We start from the raw sequence: 25,747 nt of genomic DNA on the forward strand, positions 1-25,747 counted from the left end.
TACTCAGCTCCCTCTTGCTCCTTTGAAAATTCCAGCTTTCATCTTTTCCTTTGCAAGTCATTCCCTCCTGCTGCTTACTCAGTTCCATATATAGTTGGCTCAGTTTTTGACATGGTTAACTTGAAAGAGCAAGGGCAGAAAATCAATTATAAAACTAAATTGACTTCTCAATTGACGTTAAGAGAAATTCAACAAATAATATTACAGGATATTAGTTACAGTTTGCCAACTTTGAATTTTTGCATGTTTCCCATGTCCTCAGCTTGATTAAATGAATGCTTTTCCTACAGAGATTCCTTATTATTCAAAACTAGTAAAAGTGGGGGGCTTATTGCATCAGCTTTGGCTTCTGAGCCCCATGGCTCATCAGCACAGTGAGAATTCTGGCTTCAGAGCATCAGTAAACCAGTTGTTTGTTTGGATCCTGGCAAACACCAGATAGATTTTGACCTGTTAGACTGGTGTGCTGCCTACCAGGAGGATATCTGAGAGGGAAAAGGGTCCTGCCAGCCAGGAAAGCTCTGGGGCTCTGTGACAGCACTGGGCTGCAACAATGTCCTATAATGGAGCACAACAGGGGCTGTGCTAGACAGGGGGAAAATACTATTTTATTAAAAGAATTTGCTTATCTACAAATGAGCCATATTTTCTGTCTGCAGGTTCTTATTTTAAAGGGAGCAAAAGCTGTTTTTTCTGAGCTGGCACAGACAGCTTCTGTCACAGCATCCATTGATTTTTTTTTTTTCCCTTGGTAACATAATTCAGAGAAACATTAATTAGGAGTAGCTGCTGAGATACATGCTTTGATTTTTTTTCCTTAGTCATTTTGCTTTATTGGCAAATCATTTAAGTTATTAGTGTTAGTTGTGAGAATGAACAATCAGATTAGTTGTGAAAAAGGCAGTAAACTATTGGTAAACACTTAGCATAGGTTAAATTTTCAGATAATTAGAAACAATTGGGTATTTTAGCTGACCAAGGGTATTCAAATAAGATTACCATTTAAAATGATTTGACAAGGTGTGTGTCAGCAATAAAAATGTAATGGATTTTCCTTCATGTAGTGTAAACATAAGGAAATAGGCCCTGACAATGTATTTTAAGACCAGACCAGACTTTTTTTCCCATTTGTTCTGATATTTATTCTTTTCAGTTTTGCTGTCATCTGTGCAGCTAATCCAGTTTACAGCAGGCTGAGATCCAGATTTATGCTGCAAGGCCATTACATTTCCCTTTAATATTCACAATACAGGAATTATCCACACTTCCACCCGTGCAGTGTTCAGTGTTTGCAGGTTGTTTGTTGCATGGTAATAAGCCCATGGTTTTAAACTGTTAGTTATTTTTTGTAATTATAGTACTTCATAGAAAAATCATGTTTTAAATCCCCAAGCATTTATGAAAATGTGGTTCTACATGCATTGTTTTGGGGTTTTTTTTGTTTTGTTTTCTTTGCTGTTCCTGAGCAATCCTAATGAGAAACTGTTAGGAATTAAATGGGTCATCTTGTTCAATAAATGGTGGTGAATACTTTTAATAAGGGATTTATTTCCATTAGGTTTGCTGTGACCACCTCCACTCACCTATTCCTGTTACGGGATTGTGGGAAAATAGCTCTGTGCTGCAGTGCTGTGAGAGTGAGGATCATGGGCTGCTAAAAACAAACAGTTTTCATGCCCGTGATGCACAAATAGAAATGAAAACCTGCCTCAGTTGGTTCATATTCCTGTGAAAATGTAAACAAGCAAATCCCGGTTTATAGGCAGCTGAACATCAGTATTTGGTATCACATACTCTGAAAAGTCACCTCATCTTGTCAGCATCATAACTGATATGCAATTACAAATGTCCTTCTTTGAAATGAGTGCTTTGCTGTAACATCAGATACTACTTAAAAATGCATTAATTGTGACAAAAATCCTGTCCTGTTATTCAGTACTGTAGCATTTTGCTGGAAGTCTTGGAAGGAGGTGCAAAGCAGGGCACAGCAAAGTGGTACAATCTTTGTCCCAGTGTCCCCAAGGATCCTTATCAAAAAACATGAAAAATATAGTGTAGCAGGGCTAAAATAGCCATATCTGGGTGGATAAAGGATGAGTTTGGATTCTTAACTTCGAACCACATTTCTTTTCTTTCACGTGCTTTTAAGTATTGTTAGAACAGCAGTGGGATTGCATCCTACCTCCATGTGGCCATGGATGTGCGTGAACAGCCCTGGTCTGTGGTGTCTGTGTGGTTTTTTGAGGTCAGTGATGTCTGTGTGATTTACTGGGGTCTCTGTACTGTCCATCCCTTCTCTGTCCAGGTGTGTGACCCCAATATTATGCAAACCCGAACCCGACAAGTGCTGAGGTCTCCTGTCAGTTCAAAGCCCTGCCCGGAAGTTTCGCAAATGAAGCCATGCATTCTTAATCAAAATTGCTTCCAATACCAGTACAACCTAACAGGTAGGTACAAATTTTCAATATACCCTTAGTATGTGTTTTTAGTTATGTTTGCTTGTGGTGTTGGTTAAAACCTTGACATGATTGGTTTCAATAAAGTTAATTACACGCCTGCATTTTTACACATTAGTGGACAAATGCACAATTTCTGTATTTAAGTTGTTGTTGGAAGTACATTGGAAATAAAGCATGCTGAATGGGATTTTCTATGGGTTATCAACATAATTAATTACAAAATTCCAATTAAAAGAGTGTCATCTGTGTGGTTCTGGTGAAGCCAAAAATACCAACAGAAATCTGCTTTGAAGGCAGTATGAGTTATATGGGTGGGCATAGGATAGATATTCAGAGCAAAATGCATTATTTAGGACCTTAGAAGCAATTGGTTCTGTTGCAAACAAATGAACAAAACAAAACCGAAAAATTCCTTTTGTTTTGACCAGCTGAAATAAATGAGAAAGGCATACAGAGGAGAGATCTAAGAGGAGTTTGGGAGCTGGTGGGAAGGGAGAACAAAGCAAGATAAAATATATGAATATAAACTCAGCCTTTTTGTAATAAAAGCCCTAGAAACAGAGGCAGCAGGATGATGCCTTTTTTATCATCACATTTCAGAAATGCAGAACATTTATGTGTTCATGTTTATCAGGGGTGGAAGACACAAAGTAATAGGTTTTCTTCTCATCCTTCTTATTTATTGGTGGTGTATGGAAATTTTAGTGGCTTCTGTTATGCTTTTTGTTTATTTTAAATGGTGTTTTAAAGCTTATTTCAGTTTAGTTGTATTCCAACCAACATAATTTCAGACACGTAATAAGATATTAATTTCCTTCCACTAGAAATACTGCTTTTATTCCATGACTATTAGAGTTTAGTTTTAAATAATGGATAGCTTTGCCTGGAGACAAAAACAGGTTAAACCAGAGTTCCCCTTCAGAAACTTCCCCAGCTGCTTTATCAAAGTGGAATTTTACTTCAGACAATAGAGCCTTGTACCTGTGCCAAGTGGATTGAGCTGATAGCCTTTATCAGTGTTCAACATGTGCACTCTGATGTAGCGGTGTCATCACGGGATGCGGTATGGGACTGAGGAGAGAACGTGTCTCCTCTGAGGCTTGCCTGGCTCTGAGAACAACTTTCTTTTGTGTGGGGGGTTGTTCTTGGCTGTGGGATGCCCTGACATGGGGAAGTGCTGCTGTGGGTGAAGGTAACACCCATGTTCAGGGCTTCAGAGCCGGGCTGGCTGGGGCTTTGAGCTACCTGGTCTAGGGGAAGGTGTCCCTGCCACGGCAGGGGATTGAAGCTACACAATCTTTAGGGTCCCTTCCAAGCCATTCTGTGATTGTATGACTCTGTGTTGGGTGTAAAGCTGAGCTGCAGCAGTGCACCCTTTGCTTTGTGTCTGCAGGCTGGAGCGGGTGCCAGCTGGGTGCCAATGCCACCTGTGGTCACGGCGAGCGCCGCCGCCTCCTGAGCTGCCGGCGCAGCGACGGGGCCACGGTCAGCATGCAGCTGTGCCAGAGGGTGAGTGAGCAGCCTGGGACACACCCTGGGATTCCAGAGGGATGGGGGGGCCTCCTGATCCACGCTAAGACATTCCCCATAAATGGGGAAAGGGTTTTGTATGGTGCTGGGAGCGCCCAGCTGGGAGCTTTGGGAAACAGAAGGGTGTCCGTGGGTGGTGTCACTTTTTGACTCCAACACACGGGCCATGTCTACCAACCCTGCATCCCAAAGCTGGGGACCAGGGAGGGGATTGTGTCCTGCTGTTGGAAATCTAGGTTTGTCCTTTTGGTATGAGACCCAAACACTGAGGGATGCTTAGATGTGAAACTCTTCAACACTGAAGCAGCATTCCCCCATTACACCCTTGGGAAAGCTCCTCATAAACACCACTGGAGCTCTGATGGTGCCCCGCAGAGTTGCTGCCAGCTCTTGCTTGGGTGCCTGGCTGTGGCAGGAGGTGGCTGGGGCCTGGGGAAGCTGATGCCTGTGTTTCCTGTCACAGCTGCACCTGGAGAAGCCCGTGCCCACGAGCAGCCGGTGCGTGGTGGGGTGTGCCGTGGACTGCCAGCTCTCCCCGTGGTCAGCCTGGTCGCAGTGCTCCCACACGTGTGGCGCCGGCGGTGAGTCCCTGCCTGCCCTCCTGCCCCCCACAGCTCAGCAGGGCAGCACACACTGCACCCACAGGCCCAGGTGGGCTCAGGCAGTCCCTGAGTAGGGGTGCAGAGCTCAGGGAGAGCCTCGATCCACACCCGAATCCTTCAGAGGTGGTTTTGGACACTCTCGGGGTCCTGAGGTGGTGGGTGTTCAGAGCACAGCAGGCTATTTTCAAATTACTCTAAAGTGAAAAATGCAACTTGGGGAAAAAGTAGTCAGATGTCTGGAGGATTATTTATTAATTAATTCAAACTCTCAGAATTCAGTCACAGCAACTGTTCACCCCAGAGATGGGGAGTATGTAAAGCTAGCAAAGAGCTTGGGAATGTTAAAAGTTTCTGAAGAGATTAATAACTAAATACAAATTCTCTGGTGAAGTAATTTTTAGGAACATAATTGTATCCTTTTGAAGAAAACACACAAAGACTATTTTTCATTATTTAGTGTATGCCTCTTATCTCCATCTTGCATCCACAGGTCCCTTAACACTTACATGACCCCAGTACCTTCCGCAAGACTTTCTATAGCCAGTAGTGCTCACCAGCATACAAAAAGTGAAAGGATTAGGACCTTTTTCAACGTATGTGATTTAAAATACCCTTTGAGTATTGACATGAGGAAATGCATTGAAGGTTTTATTCTCAATAAGCTTGGGATTTTATTTCCCTGGCCTCTGATGTGCATTAGATGTACAGCTAATGGTCTTTAAGATTCAATAGCCATAATGTATGTTTGAATCAAATTCACTTAAGGTCAAAAAGAAAAAAGCTCTTAACTTCCATAAAATGATTCCTTCAGATGGATTCCAGAGATCAAAGCGCGTTACAGAGAAAGCTTAATATTTGGATTAGTGCTGTTCTTTCTTTGCTGAGCTTTTAGCCCGTTTGTGAAGTAGTGCTTTCTTAACAGAAATGAATAATTCATGGACAGTGTTTTAACAACAACACACTGGGAGTACTATTAATTCCAAATTTTTTTTCCTTTAAAATCCATTTTGGATTGTTAATGCTTGTGTTGCTGAATAAACTTAATTTAATTTTTTGAGTGTCCTATCACTAACTAAGTTAAACAGAGTACAGTGCAAAAGCAGGTTGGAATGTTTTCCTGGCTTTTAGCATGCTCAAGGAGCAGCTCACCCTATATAGTACCTGAAGGTTTTTTCATCCTGAGCTCTTATATTGCATAGTTTGCAGAAGGAGGTACTTGAGTGAAGATGCTTGTATTTGGCCCCTGATCCTGAAATGCTTGTGCAAATTCCAGAGACTGGTTAAAGAGCTGCCAATGAGTACAAGGAGTTACTTCATGTCCTAAATCAGATGAAAGCTGGAAACATTTGTGCCTTGCTGAAAGAGACTTTCCAGTGGGTGTCTTGGCTTTGGGTGCCAAACCTCATTGAGGCTGCTTGAACCACACAGTCAAGCCCAAGCTCACCCTGGTTTATGGGTCATCCGTGAGCCTCAAAGATCATAACCCTGCCGTGCTGCTGGTGAGAGCTGTCTTGTACAGGCCACTGTACTACTGCTGTTGTTTAACTTGGATTTAAAAGCTGGAGATACTCTTCTGTGAGCCTACAGCAGCTAAGCAGCCGGAAAACTGTCTTACAGACTGTGTCATGAAGAAGCCAAGTTTTGCTCGGTCCTTCTCTACCACTTGAACAACTTTGCAGGGACCCAAGAGCCTTCTGAACCTCATGCCAAAGCAGAAGCATCAGTGAAATGGAAGTGCTCTGCATCCAGGTTATTCAGAGCACATTTTATTTTCCTGCAGCCTCAGTCCTGATCTGACTTTTGCTGTATCAACTCAGGAGTGTGGAGCTACTCTGGACCAAATATCCCTGGTGGAGTGACCTTGGCACCAGTCCTGTGGCAGTGGCCCTTGTGAGGTTCCAACAGCACAGACAGTGTCACTCCAGCTGCTTCACCAAGTGCCAGTGGGTTGTAAATACTCCTGGATGATAACAATAACAGAGAAGATTTTACTTGTGCACTCAGAGGAACACAGCAAGGGTTTCCAGCCAGAAGGGTCATGGACTGCGACACCTTTGAAGTCACCCTTGGTTTCTCAAGGGCATTCGTGGGAGTAGGATGGAGCCTCAAATTAGATAGGAAAAAACAAAGGATGACAACAAATGAGCTGTGGGAATTGGCTGTAGTAAACACTCGTAACTGCTTCCCTTTGCCAGTAATTGCCTAGTGTTTGGTACAGCTAAAATGCAGGGCATAGGTGCTCGGTGTGCAGAAATAACTCACAGCAAGTGGAATGCAGCATTGCTGGGTCAGCTCACAACAATATTTTGCATTTCTGGCTTTTTTTTGGAGAGTGTGCAGAAGCATCATAAAGGACTTCAAAGAGAAACATAATTTAAATATAACTCAGGTCAAAATTTAGTGTTGCTGGATGTGTGTTTTCACTTGGTTTTTTACTCAAGGATTGTTGCTAACATTTTTATTCTGTTTTTTCCAATAACAGTTTGATGTGATATATTTTAATGGGTGGTACCTCAAAGTGAGGTAACACTCGGGTGTTGTTTTATGAAATAATGCATTTAAACATGAAGTGGTGCTGCTGTGCATGTGGTGCTGGCATCTAACCCAGTTGTGGTGCACAGCAGCCAAAGGCTAATATATTGATTTTTATGAATGATGATGAATAAAGCAGATCTCTCTTTCCTGCCTGTGCTGAGCCTGTGGAGATGTGTAACTGATGTTTGCCTGTTGCAGCTCTAGTTCTGGGCAGCATCTGCTCAGGATGCTGGCTAGGGCTTTATGCTGACACTGGGTTATATATAAGGTTCCTTATATCAGTTGTTGTATTGCTATGAAAAGATGTATGGAACTGCTTTAATGGATGATGCTTCCCCGGCCTGAACCAAAGTTACTGGAAAGATGTTTGGTAAGGATAATCCCCAGCAAATTAAATTTCCTTTGTTAAGGCAAATGAATACATGAGGATGCTGAATTTTTCTATATGAACATTTTTCAATCCCACATGGCTTCTCTCAAGGTCTCCAACAGGACTGCTAAACTATAAAACCACCTACAGCTGTGCTTTGCCACTTACAAAGCTGACTTTATCTGATAAGTTACAGGATTTACCATGTTGCTGCTCCTTACTCAGTCCTCAGACCCCCAGGGACCATAGCAGGCTGCAGAGAGATGTGAATCCCAACACCAGAGTGACCTGTGGGATTGAAGTGAAGGGGCACAAGGATGCACACAACGGAAAAATTTGCTTGTTGTATTCTTCACTGGATCATCACCACTTTGGGAAAATATTTTTGCTGTTGCCTTCTGAAGAAGAACTCCTTGTGATGCTTTCTCCCCTGCTACTCAAACTTGGCAAGCTCCAGTCTGGCAGTGGGAGATGTTGCTGGGGATGCCCCAGTGCTGCTGGAGGGCCTGGCAGTGGGAAGGGGATGAAGAGCCCTATTTATCACCTGCCCCACTTGCTTGGGACTGGACCTAATCTGACCTCCAGGGCTTATTTAAGTAACTTGATCCCTGCTCTGGTCTTGTGGTTCCTTGATAGACCTGTGTTTTATGTGCTCTGCTCAAACTCACTGAACAGCTTACAACGTGTTGGTCATTGGGACTGGGATGAAACATAGCAGGAATTTGAATCTTCTTGGTTTCAGCTGTGACACATCACTTTGTGGGGATAAAGTGCAAGTAATGGCAAGAATTTTTTGGGGGTAAAAAAAATCTTACTCTTCTGATTTGAAAATATAATCCCATATTCCTGAGATGCAATTCTTGCTGCTGGCACAAAACAGAATTTTAAGTGACCAGCATTAGCAAGATTGGCCTCTTTTGTTTTTTCCCTTTCCAAACTAATTTGAGGATATGAAGAAATGTTTATTTTCAATTTCAGCACACTTCTGTATCACATAACATTGCAGAGCAGAGGAATCAGAGATGTGGCCAATTCATTGGAAAATTAGAGAAAAAAAAATCAAAGGAAAATTAAATAACTAGGATTGCTTCAACTCTTCTAGAGTTTGTATTGGAAACAAATTAATTTCAGATGCGGTGAGATTCTGTTCTGAATAGGCAGCAAAAGATAAGGCATTTAAAAATAAAAAATGGAGTTTTTCTGCTACTTGAGTGGTAATCGAGCACCTAGATAATGTTTTTAGAGTAAAAAAAAATAGAGCCTTAAGAAACTCACTGCAGTCATTGTGCAAAGAAAGGTTTCAATGAAATTTCTTTCTTCAGTTATTCATTCACAGTGTTAAAAGAAAGTGATAGACTGAGTCAAGCCTGACCACTGGGACTGTAGTGAGTTTCAGCAGTTTGGATAACCAACTGTAGGAAACCAAAATGGAAAGAAAAGTTGCTAATTCCTCTTTCTGTTCAATGATCTTCCCATTTACATATTGCTAGATACATGTTAAACAGAGTGTACAAAAGGAAATTATTTAGTTAATTAAAAGAGCTTGATGAATGCTTCAGGCTTTCAAGTCCCTCCTAATGAAATTGGATCTTTTAACCTTAGGAGACCTCCTTTTCCTTAGCTCCATGCAGGGAGCTGGTGCCTGGCAGGGTGCCCCAGAGCCCTGCAGCCACAGGCTTCCCGCTGTTTCCCAAAGAGCCTTTTCCATTGCTCACCAACACTCAGCATTCAGCATTTAGACTAATTTGGCAAATCGGATCTCTGCATGAAGAGGAGGGAACAGCTAATTTTGGCCAGTTGGGCTGGGGAGAGCTGTTGTGGAGTTCATCTAGCAGCAGGCTGGGAGATTCCTCTTCCCTTGCTCTGATCTCTGAGCGAACAACAGGACTTTTCCCTTTCCCTTCCCCTTCCCCTTTTCTTTTTCTGCTTTTCCTGTCCTCTTCTCTCCCATCCTTCTCCTCCTCTTCTCCTTTCCTTTTTCCTTTCCTTCCTCCTTTCCTCTCAGCTGGTAGGATTTTTTCCACCTCCTAAGTATCTGATTCTGTGATGGCTGAGTGCACAGTCATGTGGGTAACAGCTTTTATCACCACTTCTGTTACAAACTCCCAAGGGCTGGGGGATTAAAACTGGAAAAGGAAGAAGTCTTAAAATTGGTTTTAATGGGTTTAAAAACAAAATTCAGTGGGTCAGAGCAAGGGAATAAAGGTAAGAGAACTTGCTAAGTTATACATCAGTGCCTTTTCCAGGGGTGTCTGCTTTTAATTTTTATTTGCTAAAATGTTTTGCTCTGTGGATAGTCATGATGACAGATATCAGAGATGAGCCTTACACCTGCAGTGTCCTTAATTAAAAATCATGTGCATAAATAGCTGGGAGAAGGATCTGGCTGGGTATTGCAGCCTCCCTGTTTTGCAGGGTGTTTGCTCCCCCTCCAGACTCCCTTCTGCTCACAAAAGCAGCTGAAGGGTGGTGATCCAAAAGAGAGAGCTCCACCACAACACCTTATCTCTTCCTTTGCACTGGCTTAGCAATTACCACTCGCCTCTGCCTTGTTGTATTTGTCTGCCCTTACTGCCCAGACCTTTCAGTTTTTAACTCAAATCCACACGTATTGAAAGACAGGGCAGAAATTTTATCCCCAGCACAATCTTCTGCATCCCACTGCATAAGGGCTTTTTCTTTTCCACTTTTCTTTTTAATTGGAGATGGAATTCTAATTGAAACATTTTGAGTGAAAACATTCCTGGACATAAATGGACAGCAAAGGAGGCAGAAATGGAATTGCTGTAAGTTTAATGAATATATTCAGTTTTATTAGTTCAAAAGTAGTACCATAATTGCTTTTTCCATTCAGTGGCTGAAGAAGTTTTCACCAATAATAAATAGGTTTTTTAATGGAAATGGTAGAAGTGGTTATGGACGGTAATAGCCACTACAGTGTTTGCAGTTTTCAAATTAGGTCCACATAATTGCTCATAAAAAGAAAATTTCATTTGTTAAAAATCTCTGAAAACATATTGAATGTGTAATGGTAGAAATGCTGCTGCCATAGGAATTATTTTCCTGTCATATTTAATAATCAGGATCTAGTCAAGTATTTAAATGTGTTGCATAAACAAATACTATATTTGGAAAACATACAAAACCATGTTTAAAAAGTGTGCTTGAAAATATCAGCGACTGCATTTCTTAGACTTAGCAATCGCATCCCTATTATCCAAACAGTCTTCCCAATTAATTGCTTTTTTAACAGATTTTAGCGCTGGGAAATGAACCAGGAATGCTGATAAATTACAAAATCTGTCTTTCTTTCCTCCTTCCTCTGTGTCTGGCTGTGTCTCTGCTGGCTCTGTGCTGTCTGTCCTAGGCCAGATGGTGCGTGGGCGCTCCGTGGTGCTGCGGGCGGCGGGCGAGGGCAGACCCTGCCCGGAGCAGCTCACCCAGCACAGGAGCTGCCCAGTGAAGCCCTGCTACAGCTGGCTGCTGGGGCCCTGGTCTCCCTGCACGGTCCAGGTAGGAATTTCTCCAGAGCTTCCCCCTGCCCGGGGTCAACGGCAAAATCCATCATCAGTTTGTGGGATTAATTGCTGGTCGTGGGCTCGAGGTGTGTCTGTGGCTGGTGGAGGTCTGCAGGGAAGAGGGGGAAGTTCAGGAGTGGTGAACCCCTGCCCCTCAACTTCAACCATCAGCTGCCATTCGTGAGGGGTGATATGGGTTGAGCTCATGGAATTACTGTAGGGGATTTATGGATTGAATGGGGTTGACTGGGCATAGTCATGGTGACCTATAATTTAATTACATAAAATATCTCTAACAAGAAAATAGATGCACTAGATATCAAGACAGCTAAGCCTTTTTTAATCTTTTTTTATTTCCTTTTTTTTTTTTGAAGGAGTGTACAGCAGGTCTTCCCCCCCAGGTCTCCAGTACAATAGTGTGAGTTATTGTGTGAAGGGCTGGTTTCGACTTTCTCCTTACCCTGGCTATCTTTTTAATGATCTAAAAATGTCTGGATTCAGTTCCCATGTGCTGTCCCTATGCCTGCCACCTTTGCTCAGCACTGGGGTCATCATTTTTTCACTGGCAATGACTTCCATCAAGCTTGAATTGACTTTTTCTTCCCCTCCATGCTTTTTCTTCTCTCCTTATCTGTTAGATCACATTTCCAATATTAAAACATATTAGTTGGTAACCCAGTTTAAGCAGAGGTGAATCTTTCACAGTGAGGTTTATCAGCCTGCTTAAATCTGGCTTTGGTGAGATGGAGGCAGAAAAGTGTTGGAATAGAGCCCTGTCTGGTCCCAGGGGACAAGACCTATGCCAGATCTGTGGCTGCTTCTCCACATTATATTGTGTAGGAGATTGAAGCCAATAATGCACATAAAGGCACACATCTCTTGTGATTTCTGCTCTGCCAGTGCCTTGAATACCCATGTGGCTTCTCACAGTGGTGGAGGGATGTGAATATGTGAGTGGCACAATAAATACCCAGAATTGTCTTAGGTTTTCACAAATGAAATCTGGATTGTGACAGTCCAAGATCAGAGAAACAGAAGTATATTTATATTTTCTCTAATCAACAGCTCATTGCAACTACTGATGTGAAGGTGGTCCTTATATGTGCTGTACTCAGCATGTATAAAATGTATAAAGCATATGTATAACATAAATAGAACAAAATGATAGTATCAGCTGATATTTTGTATAGCTAACATAAGCAGGTTCTGTTAAGCATCAGGGAAGAGACTTTCAACCATAGGAGCTAACACACCTGATAAAAAAAAAATAGTAGGGAAGCTGATTGAAGGCCATGGCTTACTCCAGATAAATAACATGTTGTGCAGATTAAATTGTGCCCATCCCAAACCCAGCTAAATTTCAGCTCAGAGCGAGTAATCACATTGTTCTGTAACCCAGATACCATCCCTGCATTCAGTGAGTTAGAGCCTGCTTCTCTCCTTCAATTACCACAGAGCAGTTTCTCTCCCCTTTGCTTTGTTTTGGAGAGAAGCCATTCTATTCATGTTCACTTCTCTTTAATGAGGTGCTTAGGAATTAAATGTAGTTCATAAATACAGGGTGATTTATTCCTGTGCTTTACCTGAAAAGAAGCTTAAGCCTGTGCTCTAAAGAAAGCTTTCAGAATTCCTGTTTTCAAGGATGCTTTGTGAAATAAGGTAAAGCATCCTATGGTAAAGCCATAATGCATGGTGTGAAAGTGTCTTCCTGTAATAATAGAAATGGGACAATTAATTATAAGGCTAAAATATTTTTTCCTTGTATTATAACTGAGACTGCAATTCCTAGTTGTAGGAGGACTATTTTATGCTAAATTGACTTCATGTGAATAATTAGAGGTGTCTTTGTGGTTAGGAATAGAGCCTGCTAAGTGTTCTGTGTTGCTTGATTCTCACAGTATGGAAATCTGTGTGTAATTGCACACATCCCAGGCACACCTGTGGCAGCATGGGGCATTTCCTCTGCATTCAGAGGGGTGCAGAACTTAGGAACTGGTCAGTACATCCAATTTTAAAGGGTTACAGGACATTTATAATTCTCCTCCTAGAGGTGAAGTGGTTTACTCTGATTAGCTCAAAAAAAGGGAAAAAATTAGCAGTGTCTGACACTGTTCATTATTTTTTCCATTAAGGGAATATAAGTGGAATAGCCAGGCATTATCAAACACGAGGTGGCTGACATTCCTAAAAAGACTAAGAACCTTTCCTTTCTAATGGTTTTAAAACCACTCCCTCAAATGTGATCACACAACACTCCCTCATTAGAGAGACTTTTACCTGATTAAATGCTCATCAACCTGGGAAAGCATTGCCCAATCAACATTTACCTAAAATAATTGTGAACACATGAACTCCAGTAAAAGCCAAAAAGGGAAAACTTTTCTTCAAGGCACATCTGGGTGAAGCATCTCATTAGGGCTGTTACCTCCTGTCTTGTTAGGGTGTTCTATGTGGGAAGCATCAGATGTGATGGGAGAGAGGGCTCGTGGAGATGCTGCCTTACATTAGTGTGTTACTGAACTCCAGAGATTCCTGACTGTCCAACACAGGAGATGTAAACCTTCTCATTTTCCCATCAGGGTGAGAGGTGGAGGCTCCATGCAGGTGCTGGTGGAAGTGCACATACATCCTGTTTTTAGGAAACCCAGCATGGGTTCTGTGTTCTCAGTAGGGTCAGCATAGGAGTTTTTGCAGACAAATGGCAGGAATCCTTCGTGGAAGTCAAATTCCCACATATTTCCAGCAAGGAGATCATGATGCAAGAGCCAAATCCTGGTCCTAGGCGAACCTCAGAGTATCACACCTTCCAGAGAAGAGCTTTTACAACAAAGAATTGATCCCTGAATTGAATATGTGATGGTTTCCTTGGCAGCTCTCCTCTGATAGCAGCTATTCCCTGCATCCTCAGTGAGCCATTGCTGGCACAAACTTCCTCTGTTCCACACCTGTTGATTAGATCTTCAAGTGTATAATTTTGGGGACATGAATAATTTTGAAGATGATAAGGAAGTTAATGCAGTGCTCCTGCATTGCTTAAGACCCTTTCAGATATACCAAAAAGCATCTCCTACTGTAAGTGACAGTGTGACACTTTAAGTGTGTTCAGTTGATTGTAAAAAACCCATTGCTGGTCTTGAGAGAAAAAAAGCAAGTGGGAGCCACTGTTAAAAAGCAAATCTTTCTCTTTAGGATTGTTTTGAGAATTCATAGGTTTGGGTTTTGGTTTTTTTTATTCTAGACATTAGAAAATATGAATGAAGCTCCAATATAGTGTGATAGAAAAATGGAGAGTGTTGCCTGTGGCCTTTTATAGTGGAAACTGTTGTACTGAAAAAATTTATTGTTTTGACCTATTTATTACTCAGTATTCTTATTATTTATATATTGATTTGTATATAAATAATTATATAGAAGAAGTAGAAGTATATTTTTGTCTGTAGAAGAAGTATATTTTTGAAAACTCTTCTTGTCTTCTCCAGTCATTTAGTCATTCTTTGAGTCACTTCAAACTGGAGATACTGCAGTTTGATTAGTGCCCATCTCCCCCAAAAATATTCTCCCTTCATCTTCTGTTCCCACCAGCCATTTCTAAGCACTCTAACCCAGTGGACAGCTGCATGAGTTTTTCACACACCATTAATCTCAGACCACAACAGAAGTTTCTGCAGTGAAACAGTAATTTAGAACAGTAAGTTACACGCTGACTAAAGTGAAACACTGTTAAAAACCTGGAATCTGGCTGCATACAGTAAATCTACACTAATACTTCTTTAAGATGCTTTAGATTAGCAGCTGCTCTAAATCCAGCTAGTTATTTCTTTTTATTGTGGATCTGCAGCAGAAAGGAGGGAGAGAATGCAAAAGCTGCCAGGTGTGTGCAGGAGAGGCGTTCTTGAGATTCCTGCTAGCAAACCTGCTGCTGGATGAATGCACTCAGTAGGAACCATTCTGTTCTGCAGATGAAGTCCATTATTTTAAAAGAATCCACTGCCAAGAAATCCAAAGGAGCGTTTCCCTTGGTTATATAAAGGCAATGTTTCTTCCTTCTTCTTGAGTTTTGTTTACTGAATTTTTCTCAAGTGCCGTTTCCACAAGGCTTCAGGCGCGCGTTCATAAGGCATCATGCAGACATGAGGCACCTCAACAGCATCACAGCTCTTCATCTGATGGGAATGAAACAATTCCACTCTCTAGAAATAGCCTCAGTGCTTCATCTCTCAGAGCATCCTCGGACCTCGATCATAACTTTAGCCCAGGAATATCGATTTTCCACTAAAGGATGTTCTCTTCAGTAGTTTGGTGTATGCCAGGGTATTTCAGGACTAGGATTATGAGCATGGAGTGGGCCCAGATGGAGCCTCCCTTTTCTTGTTCAAATGGGGTTTAGTGCTGACAGGTGATGGCTGATGGGTTGGGTGTTTTGGTAGTGTGTGTGATGTGAATTGGTGATCTCTGCTCCAGATCTGGTCACTCCCTTTAGAACATGACACAGACAGCCCACAGTGCAGGAAGGATTTTTGCTGTTGCGGGGTTTAAATCATGTGAGTGCTCTTCTTGGGCTGTATCATCAAAGGAGGGTAGAAGAAATGTCTGTTCCTTATGAGCAAGCTCTGGTCTTGGCTTCTTAAGAGAAGCCCAAAATGCCCGTACTCGTCTAATTTGGCACTAATTAAGAATCAGTGAATTCATTAATTTGAGTGAAAGGCATGAAGGGCAGACCTCAAAGATGGTATTAATCCTTTATGAATGTATCCTCTTCCACACTTTTGATAATGACACACTTTCCTGTGTGGCCCTGCCCCTGCCTCCAAGCTTCTGTGGAGAGGTGTACAGAGGAGATCTCCATCTGTCTTCTCATAACTGGGGATACTGTTGGGGACTTTTCATATAGAATCAACTGTGTTTCTTCTGTCATTTGCTAATGCCATTGATGTGTGCCTCTGTTCCCTTTCACCATCCTGTAGGGTGGACAGTGTGGAGATGGATTGCAAGTCCGCAACCTCACGTGTGTAGTGCATGATGCATCAGTTTCTGCTACATCCAAACCAGTAGAAAATGCATTATGTGGTGAGCTACCATCGAAAGAAAGTGTGCTGCAGTTACCCTGCTCTGTGCCTTGCCCAGGTAAAGGCTTTGGAAGGTCACAGTGAATTTTCTGCCTGTGGTAGCTGTCTGAGGTGGACATGCTCCCGTAGTTCTGAGTACTGTCATGCCTTATAGCACAAATCTGTGCTTCAGCAGGTCAGATAAATGCTCAGTCTGCTGTTTCTAGACCATCTAAGAAAGTCTTCCTTTGTTTTTTGAGAAAATGAGATACACCATGAAGCAGAAAATCCAAATATTTTTTACTACAGAGAGACATCCTAGGGATATTAAAGCTGCTGTATGCTTAGGTTAGCCTTATCCTTACCCTTACCCTTCAAGGCTAATTCTTTTGAAAACCTGTGATTTCTTGTTTCGATGTGCAGGCGACTGCCACCTGACAGAGTGGTCAGAGTGGAGCTCCTGTGAGCTCACCTGCATCAGTGGCAGGAGCTTTGAGCTCACCGGGCGCCAGTCTCGATCCAGGGCCTTCATGGTGCAGGCTGCAGAGAACCGGGAGAGCTGCTCGGGACAGGAGATGGAGACACGGCCCTGCTCAGGTAGCTGGGACACAGCTCTGCTTCCTGCCCACCAGGAGCTTGTCCTGGGCTGGTTGCAAGGTGAGGAGTAACTGGTGTTGGTGTTGCAGGAGGGAAGTGTTACGACTACCTGTGGCAGACCAGCCCTTGGCGGGACAACGTGCGCATGGTGTGGTGCCAGCGCTCGGATGGAATCAATGTCACAGGTATGTCCCCGCATGGCCTCGCACACTTGTGAGTGAAATGTCCCCATGGAGGCTTTTCTGCTTCTGCATCTGTTGCTCAGAGGGAGTTGGGCATCCTTCTTTGCTCTTCCAGAAATTTCAGTTTGGATTTTTTGCGTGTAGGGAAGACCAACCTTGCTGTCAGCTCAGCATCACACACATATTGCACAGGAGTATTTGGGCTAATTGCCCTTACAGTCTGGCTGGTCATGGGAAGAAATGAGTGCACACATACTAAAGGGCTGCCTGGGCTGGCTTGCACAGCCCTCAGTTCAACCTTCCTGTGGCTGTGAAGAGCAGAAGAGAACATCACACGCATGGTAGAGACCCCATCTTCTGTACCTCCTCTTCTTTTCAAAACACAGGAGTCTCAAATCACTCCAACTGTGAGATTCCTGCTGTTGTCGTGACCTACAAATTCTGCCTGTGAAGGATGAAAAGGGGAATTCATGGTCAGAACTTTGAAGCTCTGTGAGATTGACAAAGGCAGTAGGGCTGCATGTCCATGGGATCTCTTTCAATATGCACAGGGTAAATGAGGAGAGACTGGAAAGGAAAACGCAGATGTTCATGTCTAGTTCTATTTATAATGACTAGTTAGGATAATAACAAAAGTCTTATGTGCAAAGGTTGCCAAGTATTTAAGAACTCATTAACATGTTTTTATTCCTATAGAAGCACAGGCTTTCCCAAGTGAGGATGGGCAAGGGCGTTATGTGGATTATGTCTTTTATGTAGATAAACCATTAATGAGGACACAGAAGATCTGCATCTAATTCTGGATTCTGTCCCCAACTTCCTATGTGGCCAATGGCAAATTGCTTAAATCTGTATATCTCTGTTCTCCATTAACAAGATGGGTATGATAATAATTCCCTGCCTTGTTAAGGCAAATTAATTAATGCGATGCCTACAGATATTATGTTAATGTGCTTAATAGACTAGTATTTAACTATATAAAATAAGCAGGCAAGCACTTCTTACACTGTGGTGATCTAAGACAAAAACATTTTGAAACATGCCCGTGAAGGCACTCAGTGTATTCTTTTGCAGGAGGGTGTCCTCTTCGGACAAAACCTGCCGAGGTCCGGCACTGCAGCCCGCCGTGCAGAAAACCCTTCTCCTACTGCACACAGGTAACTGCTCACTGCAGAACAGGGCTGGGAAATTAACTCTGCAAGATTTAATCAGATTGCATCTTAGATTGCATTCCGGGACTTGGAAAATAGTTTAGTTTGTCCGTGGTACCACCTCGAGGATGTTGTGGGAATTTCATCCTGAAAGAAAACCATGAACCTGCACAAACGATGTGGTGTTGCAAGTTTGGGTTTGTTCTGTGGAGGGGTTTTGGTTTTAATTTTAATTGAGTGCTGTTGTAGTGTTCTTTAGAAAAGGGACTGTTTAAAACTTTTGTAAAAGAGGAGATAAAGGAGCATCAATCACCTGTTTGGATCAAGAGTGTCAGACCCTCAGACAGACATTACAGGTATAAGACAATTAGCAAAGGAAAACAATATTAAAAAGCCATTTTAAAATAGAAATCCAGAAAACTGAGTATGTATTTAGCAAACCACAGGCTTCTAAAAAACCTCTTGAAGAAACTGCTTAGTCTGATCCAGGGTAATGGGTATTAGTCATAAGAAAGCTTCATTTTTATTTCACCTTGTGAAATACTGGAGTGGAAACATGTGAGGAGGGTTGGGGTCTGTAGGAGGATTGGTTTTGGTTTGTCTGTTCTATTGCCCAGCAGGGTCAGTGGGAAAATTGTTACTTGCAAGAGGAGTTTGCCACAGATTCATGTTGTTAAGCCTGTTGGGATGAAAATGTTTATATGTTGGCCTTCTTTGTAATTACTGACTCTTTTTCAACCAATTCCCCAAATATATTTGTGCTTTTTTGAACTGAAATAGGTTTGCAGGTACCAGTTGCTGGCTGGTTTGGTTTGGTGGTGGTGAATTTGCACGTGCAGGTTATACCTTGCAGTTTGTTCAAGCTTTCCCTGCAGTGTGCACTGTTGTGTGAGAGGGCAGTGCTTGGTTTAATGCTGAATTCCCTTTTATCTGCCAGAGAGGAGTCTGCGGCTGTGAGCGGGGATACACAGAAGTAATGAGATCAAATGGGCTCCTGGATTACTGCGTGAAGGTACCAGGTTTAGAAGATAAGAAAGCTGATGTTAAGACCATCGCCGGAAAAAATAAACCTGTCAACTCCAAAATGCATGACATTTTCAAAGGATGGTCTATTCAACCTTTTAATCCAGGTGAAAAACTTAAATATGAATGGAATAGATTGTCTTTAGAAGGTTTCTGTAGAGGAAAGGTGCAAGCTTTGTAGATGATAGCATCAGAGATTGTGTCTGGGAGCTGCAGAGCGACCTCCCAGTTTCCAGCTCGTGTGCTGTCTTTCATGCCTTTGTGCCTGTACAGAGGAATCACAATCTCTTATGTTGGGAGATAGCAAAGACAGAATGAAGCAATAATATTTTGCAAAAGTATGCTCATATGTGATTTGGGGGGATGTTTAGAACTATTATCTGATGATGTTTCTGGAAGTAATATGTTTGGCCTAGGAAAGATATTGATCACTAGTGCTTCAGAAATTTCAGAGCAGAAAGTGCTTAAGATTTCATTAAAGAAAACATTGGCTGTTTCTTGCCATATTTCAAAAACATATGAAAAGAATAGGGTAGAAAGTGTACAGTTTAGTCTTGAGGATTGAAGTTACAACATTAGAAGTGTCCCACAAAGGCAAACAAGCTGTTGTGCCCAAGCAGCTCATCCCAGGTGGATCTTTGACATCCACAGCACAAAATCCTTCCCAGCTGGAACCACAGACTGCATGTGCCCAGACTGGTCCATTGCTCTAATATATGGTTCCCATTTTGATTGTTGTTTTGAAGATGAATTCACTCAAAACAAATTTCTGAAATGCAAATATGACTTTAAAAATGGGAAGCAAATGTGTCAGGCACATCAGGTTTTACTGAAATGCATCTGTTCTCCTCGTGCTATGAAATACTGGCAGTGCAGTTCCTCCCCCTCTTCAGGTACCTGACATTGCATTTGTTTGCAATTAGTTCCTAATGAACACGAGACTTTAGAAAACATGTAGAGAAAGGTTCTGTTAGGGGGTTCAGGGAGCCATAATTCTGTCTGATATATGTGATCACACTTTGAATGTTACATTTACATATTTGATTTGCAGACAGTGGTTAACCTTTGCGTTGACAGTCTCTGGGCTCACAGAGCTCAGTCCAAAGCCTTTTAAAGTTGGCTGCTTTTCGATCAAGCCCTTCATCCAGTTCACCCACACAGTTCACCTGCAGTCTGAGTCACAGGTGTGGGGTTAATTGCCTTTTTGTCAACACCCCTGGCTCTCTGCAGGCTGGCTTAACTTGGGTATCATCTCTTTGCCTGGTACCTTTATGGGGTTAGAAAAAGGGAGGGAGGTGTAGGTAGATGCTGCAGTCCTCTCTTTTTAAATCAGCATTTGAGTCTGCAGCACTAAAAGCTTCTGGAGGGCTTTACCTCAGTGCAGCACTTGAGAGCCAACTCTCACCCAAGGTCTGCAACAGAAACACTGACTGAGGCACTTTTACAGAACAGGGTGTTGCCTAATTTACAGCAGAAATGTTACAGAAACAATATATGGGAAGGGAATAAAGGTGCCCCATGTGTGCTAAGTGTGTCACCAGCCCTGTGGCATCCTGCAGTTAACTCTTCAGTCTGTATTTGCTCCTCAGACCCCAGCTCAAGGCTAGTGCTCTTCAAAACCCTCCCCTTTGACAAAATGTGTAATTGCTCAATGTGTAAGAGCCTCAAAGAGGCTCTCAGGCTCACTAGCCTGGGGATTTGCAGGGGTTACTGCTGGCTGAGCCAGGAAACCACTGCTACCTCCCCATTCTGCTCTTGATAGCAGGTCTGTGGTAAGAGCTGCCTGCATGGATGGCATTTTACACCCTGCAGCACCACAGTCCTTGACATTGTGTTGGTCAATCAAAGTACCTGTGCCTTCTCCAGCTTATCTGTGGTTTCCCTTTCCATTTACAGTTTGGAACACTAATTTTATTTTGATTAAATGAGGCTGATGTTTTTGTTCTTCTATAAATGCTCTATAGGAGTGCACAGAACTGATTGCAAATCAGGCTGTGTTTTTCCTCTCTTAACTGCACTCTGAGAGGCCAGAGTTCAGGTACAGAAACTTTTCTTCAACTTGAGAGGTGCAATTTAAATAGCATTGTTTAAATTGTCAGATGACATGGTCCAGTGCCTTTCTGCTGGGGATGGAGAGCAGAGCTGCCTTCACAGCAGACATGCTGTGATGCCTTTATGGGGCTGTGACAGTTCCTTTGCAGGATTGCTAAGTATTTCATGGCCATCTCCAGGTGAGAGGGCAACAAATTTCATACCTAGACTTCAGCAAAAGAACTCAAAGAAACCTGGCCAGTCCTGATGAACAGAGCTCTTCCCCCATGGGAGATAGCCTGCAAGTGTTTGGAGGAGCAGAAAAAATCTGTGAGAGGTACTCAGCCTTTCCCCAAAGTCTGGAAGAAAAATGAGAAAGAATGGGATCTGATTAAATGTGTTTCCCTTTGAAAAAATTTGTCATTCAAACATAAAATGAAAACCAGGCTCAGCGATTGTCCCTCTCACTTGACTGGATTTGAAATGGCCTCTGTCAAACCGTGTCTGTGGGCACAGCACAGGCTCCTGTTCCTGCCTGCAGTGTGTATTTGCAGCTCTGCTGATGTGAATCAGCTCAGACTGCTGCTGTGGAAAAGCACCAAACCTGCTCCCTGCAAGGAAAGCTGTGCAGCCAGAAACAGAGCCAGGAACAGAAATATTGATCTTTCCAAAATTGCAGTTCTTATTAATGCAAACCTTGTAATTAAGGAGCTGTCCAAGTGAAGTGTTCTGAGACAAGGGAATGTTTGAACAGACTCAAGCCCATGTGTGCATGGAGGGGTTCCTGCAGGGCTCCTGGGTCGCTGCAGCCCAAAGAGCCCAATCCACAGCCTTACCTTGTCTTAAAGCCACTTTTGTCTGCTGCTCTGTGCCCCAACCAGAGAGCTCTTTCCAGCTTTATCCCTCTTACTGTTACAAAGCCTATTCTTGTTTTTATTCTAAGCTGAATTTATTCCTATTTGTTGCCCAAGTGTTTCCCAGTTCTAAGCAGCTTTCCCACTTGTGTGCTTGCTGGTGTTTACCCCAAGTGACCCCCAAGTATTTATAGAGAACAATCCCATCCCTTCTCAGCCCTCAGCTAAACACATCAGGTGTTGCCTGTGTCTGTCTGGGTCAGCTCAGCATTGAACTGCCTCTGCCATAGCAGCCACTGGGCTCTGGAGGGAATATTCCCCAATTAGCCTGTGCCTCTGCCTCTTTACATTAAAGTTTTGTCTTTAAAATTAGGGATTATTTCAGAAATCTTCCTATCAAAAATATGGGGTTTATTAATTATAGCCAGTCTCTGCTGTGTTCCTCATCAATGATGCTACTAATTTCTCTTTAATTGATCTCTTAAAACTTTGTGTATTTTAGAATAAAGTTTTTTATTCTCTCCTACCTCTGTCCTTTTTCCTTGTCTTCCAACAGATGGTAAACTGAAGATATGGGTATATGGAGTATCGGCTGGAGGGTTCTTCATCATCATTTTCCTAATTTTTACATCCTACCTGATGTGGTGAGTATGGCAGGTATTCTGTCCTTAAATAACAGCTAGTTTGCTTTTATTTAAACAATCCAAAATACCCCACAACACTGCACTGCAGGCATTTAATGGTCAAGGCTTCAGGAAAGGATGGAGGCTGTACTACCTGAGTGCCTTCATTTGGCCCCTGCCTCAGAGTAATTAAAACTCTCCAAACTGTAAATGTTAACAGCTGTTACTGTGAAGAAGTTTGGTGACCATGCAGGGAAAGAATTATTTTGGGTTATCAATAGGCCCTTATATTTATTCAGACTTCTGCTGGGACTAGAAAGAGGTTTTATTATATTCTTCAAAAAAAGGATGAAGTAAAACTGAAGAAAGGCAAGGAGAGTGATTGGAACAAGGAGCTGGCTTCTGCTCAAGGAAGGACTAAATAGAATGGGGACATCAGTTGAAAAATGATGTTTGATGTGGGAATACAATAGAGATCTATGAAGTCATGAATGGGGGAGAAAAGGGTGCTATGGAATTTTTATCTCCCACAATAAGAGAAGTAGGAGGCATCTGATGAAATGGTTGTTTAAAATAAACAAAAGAAATTATATTTCCAGCAGTGCATTATTACCCTGTGAGCTCGCTGCTGCCAGGGCTGTGCATGCCAGGAAGATAAATGGATTCAGAGATGGCTTAGGAGTTCATGGGAGATTGGGTCTCTTGGTGTTAATTGTGGTTTCTTGGCTGTTCGCTACAGCTCAGAAAATCCCTAAATAGGTTTTTGCAGTGAATACATCCAGTGAGAACATGTCCTGTGTCTAAAGCTGCTCTTGCCAGCCTTTGTTAAGGACAGGTAGCAGGTCTGCACCTTTGGGCTCTGGGGTTTTGCTGGGGGTGAGGGCTGTGTGCCCTCCTGCAGCACAGGGGAGGTGAGCCCGGCCTGACAGAGCTCACCTTGCCCTCCCTGCTGGGAGTACTTGGGATGCCATTGATGCCTCTGGGGGGAAAGAAAGGGAGAAGGGGGAAGCATCCAGGTGTCCTGCAAATCCCAAGGATTTGGCCTGAACTTACAAACATTCACAGTGCAAATTGGCCCAAGCCCTTTCCAGTCAGGACAGGCAACCAGAGAGTTGCAGCCGTGGCCTGATGGCATCACTGCCCACTTCCATCCTCTCTTCCTCCACTTCCCTTTCTCTCTCTTACTCTATCTCCCATTCTCTCTCTTGGGTTAAAAGCTCACATAATAGCAGCTTAGGAGCTGCAGCTTCCTTATTTTCCAAGCCATGTAGCTCCATTTCTCTGTGGCTTCACAGCAGAGGATACAGAGGATTTTTTAAATAACATTACACACTTCTCCATCACTTGGAGGCTGCTGAGGAAATGCATTTCTCAATAATAATTATTGTTGCTTCAATACCATGCCAAAGAAAAATGAGAATATCCCAGTCCCAGACAGCTCATGTTCCAATTTTTCTGCGAGGTGTTCCTTGTTTTGTCAGCTGTGAGAAGAGATGGGAGACGAATGTGCTTTATTTCCTCTGCAGATGGGGAGCACAGCTGGCTGCCCCTTCCTGCCAGGCTGTGTGTCCATATCACACACAGCAAAGCACCAGAGGGGCCCTGTGGTGCCACCCAGTTACAGCATTCAGTAGCCACCATGGAAAGTTGATTTTTTAAATTGAAGTTTGGGGCTTGAGGATGTTTCTGAGCTTGTTACAGTTTGTAATTTTGTCTTCTGAAATGCTTTTCTTGCAGCAAAAAAACGAAGCAGCATCAAAGCCCTCCACCCCAGCAGAAGCCTCTAACCCTGGCCTATGATGGAGACATTGATATGTAACATAAACAGGAAATCCAAATGTAGACATCAACTGCCTTAACTGCTTTCTTTTTTGGAACTCTCCGACTTCTCAGTTTTTTGAGGAATCTCCTGATGTATAATATCCTGGGCAGAACAGAAGTATTGCAAGCTGAAAATTTTGCCACCTCTTTACTAAAGAAAAGAAATGGAGTAAAAAACTTGGATCTTGTGAAACTTTTCTGAAGACAACAGCAACTACATCCCTTCCTGTTGAACAATGGGAATAATAAAAAAAGAAAGAGAGAATCTACAGACATCAGAAGGAATTAGTTGAAAAAAAAGGCATGACAATCCCAAGGAAATTGTGACATTTACTGTAAATGACAAGTTTGACACAGCATCATTATGCACTATATTAGTGCAGGGTTCTTTATTCTTCACATACTTCAACAATGAGTTTTCTAGTGTTTACATTTCGTTCAAAGACTTTAAAACCAGATCATGTATTTTGAGAAATGCAAGGAAGAATGAGTTGAAGTGTCTGAAGTTATCAGGTTTTTTAAAGTTTCTTCCTTCTTATCCTGTTTTCTAGTCTGGAATATGATTTGGCTTCATTTCCACCTACAGGACAGAATAAGGATCGTTATGAAAAAGCATAGGTGGTTTCTTAACCAAGAATATTTTCTAAAGAGCTGAGTAGATAGGTGTTTTGATGAATGGCTAGAGGATTTGATTGTTTAAAAAGGATTTTAAATTAAATTAAACCATGTAGATACATTATGGCCAGTTTAAATTGTTATTCAGTTTAATTAAACTCTGCTTTTGTATTTAAATTTTCTTATCTGAAATATTTATAAATTCCTTTTTTTGAATTTAATTACCTGACCTCATTTAATATACATCAAACACAAATGCAGTTTGTAGAAGGTCTTGCTTTTTTAAATGTTTCAGAACCACTGAGAAGTTACATGTAAAATTCTGGGAACATTTGAAGAGGGTAAGTGTTTATAATAGTGTGTGTTGCAAGTAAGAAAGTGCCATCTTGTGGTATTGACTTGTATTTATAAGCAAATAAAATGCTAAAGAGAGTGAGAAAATTGCTTCTGGTATGTTGAATTAAATGTGTGTAAACGACTTGTGTTATTAGTCATTTACTGAGCTGAGATTGGCCTCGGATCTCAAACTCCTCTGGCATTATTTTGTGCTGCAGTGATTAGTGAGAGAAAGAGCACAGACAAGTACAAGTCGAGAGAATAATTGCAGGTCTGGAGAATGCCTGGTCTTATTTTTAACTCAATGCTGCTGCTCGTTCCAATAATCAGAAGAGAAAGAGAAGAATTGTTACCAGCCCAGCACCTTCCCCTTCCAAAGGTACCTGGATCATCACAACAGATGGGTAAGACTGGGGCAGAAGGCATTTCTCATCTTGTCATGTTGCTTTTCACAG

At 42.3% G+C, this 25,747-nt stretch overlaps 1 protein-coding gene across 2 annotated transcripts in view; it reads left to right on the forward strand.

The window, feature by feature from the left end:
• Positions 1-25,397, forward strand: part of THSD7B (thrombospondin type 1 domain containing 7B) — a 299,199-nt gene extending 273,802 nt beyond the window's left edge. For both annotated transcript variants that reach the window (XM_066553613.1, XM_066553614.1), the window contains exons 19-29: positions 2,306-2,447; positions 3,853-3,968; positions 4,453-4,570; positions 10,864-11,009; positions 15,979-16,138; positions 16,483-16,656; positions 16,746-16,841; positions 17,913-17,995; positions 18,927-19,119; positions 22,454-22,541; positions 24,258-25,397. In XM_066553613.1, the coding sequence (XP_066409710.1) occupies positions 2,306-2,447; positions 3,853-3,968; positions 4,453-4,570; positions 10,864-11,009; positions 15,979-16,138; positions 16,483-16,656; positions 16,746-16,841; positions 17,913-17,995; positions 18,927-19,119; positions 22,454-22,541; positions 24,258-24,339 (1,398 nt within the window). In that variant the 3' untranslated portion in view covers positions 24,340-25,397. The remainder of the gene's footprint in view (positions 1-2,305; positions 2,448-3,852; positions 3,969-4,452; positions 4,571-10,863; positions 11,010-15,978; positions 16,139-16,482; positions 16,657-16,745; positions 16,842-17,912; positions 17,996-18,926; positions 19,120-22,453; positions 22,542-24,257) is intronic.
• The last annotated feature ends 350 nt before the right edge of the window (positions 25,398-25,747 follow it).

This window comes from Molothrus aeneus, chromosome 7, assembly GCF_037042795.1.
Source record: "Molothrus aeneus isolate 106 chromosome 7, BPBGC_Maene_1.0, whole genome shotgun sequence".
In the NCBI taxonomy this organism is placed as follows: Eukaryota; Metazoa; Chordata; class Aves; order Passeriformes; family Icteridae; genus Molothrus; species Molothrus aeneus.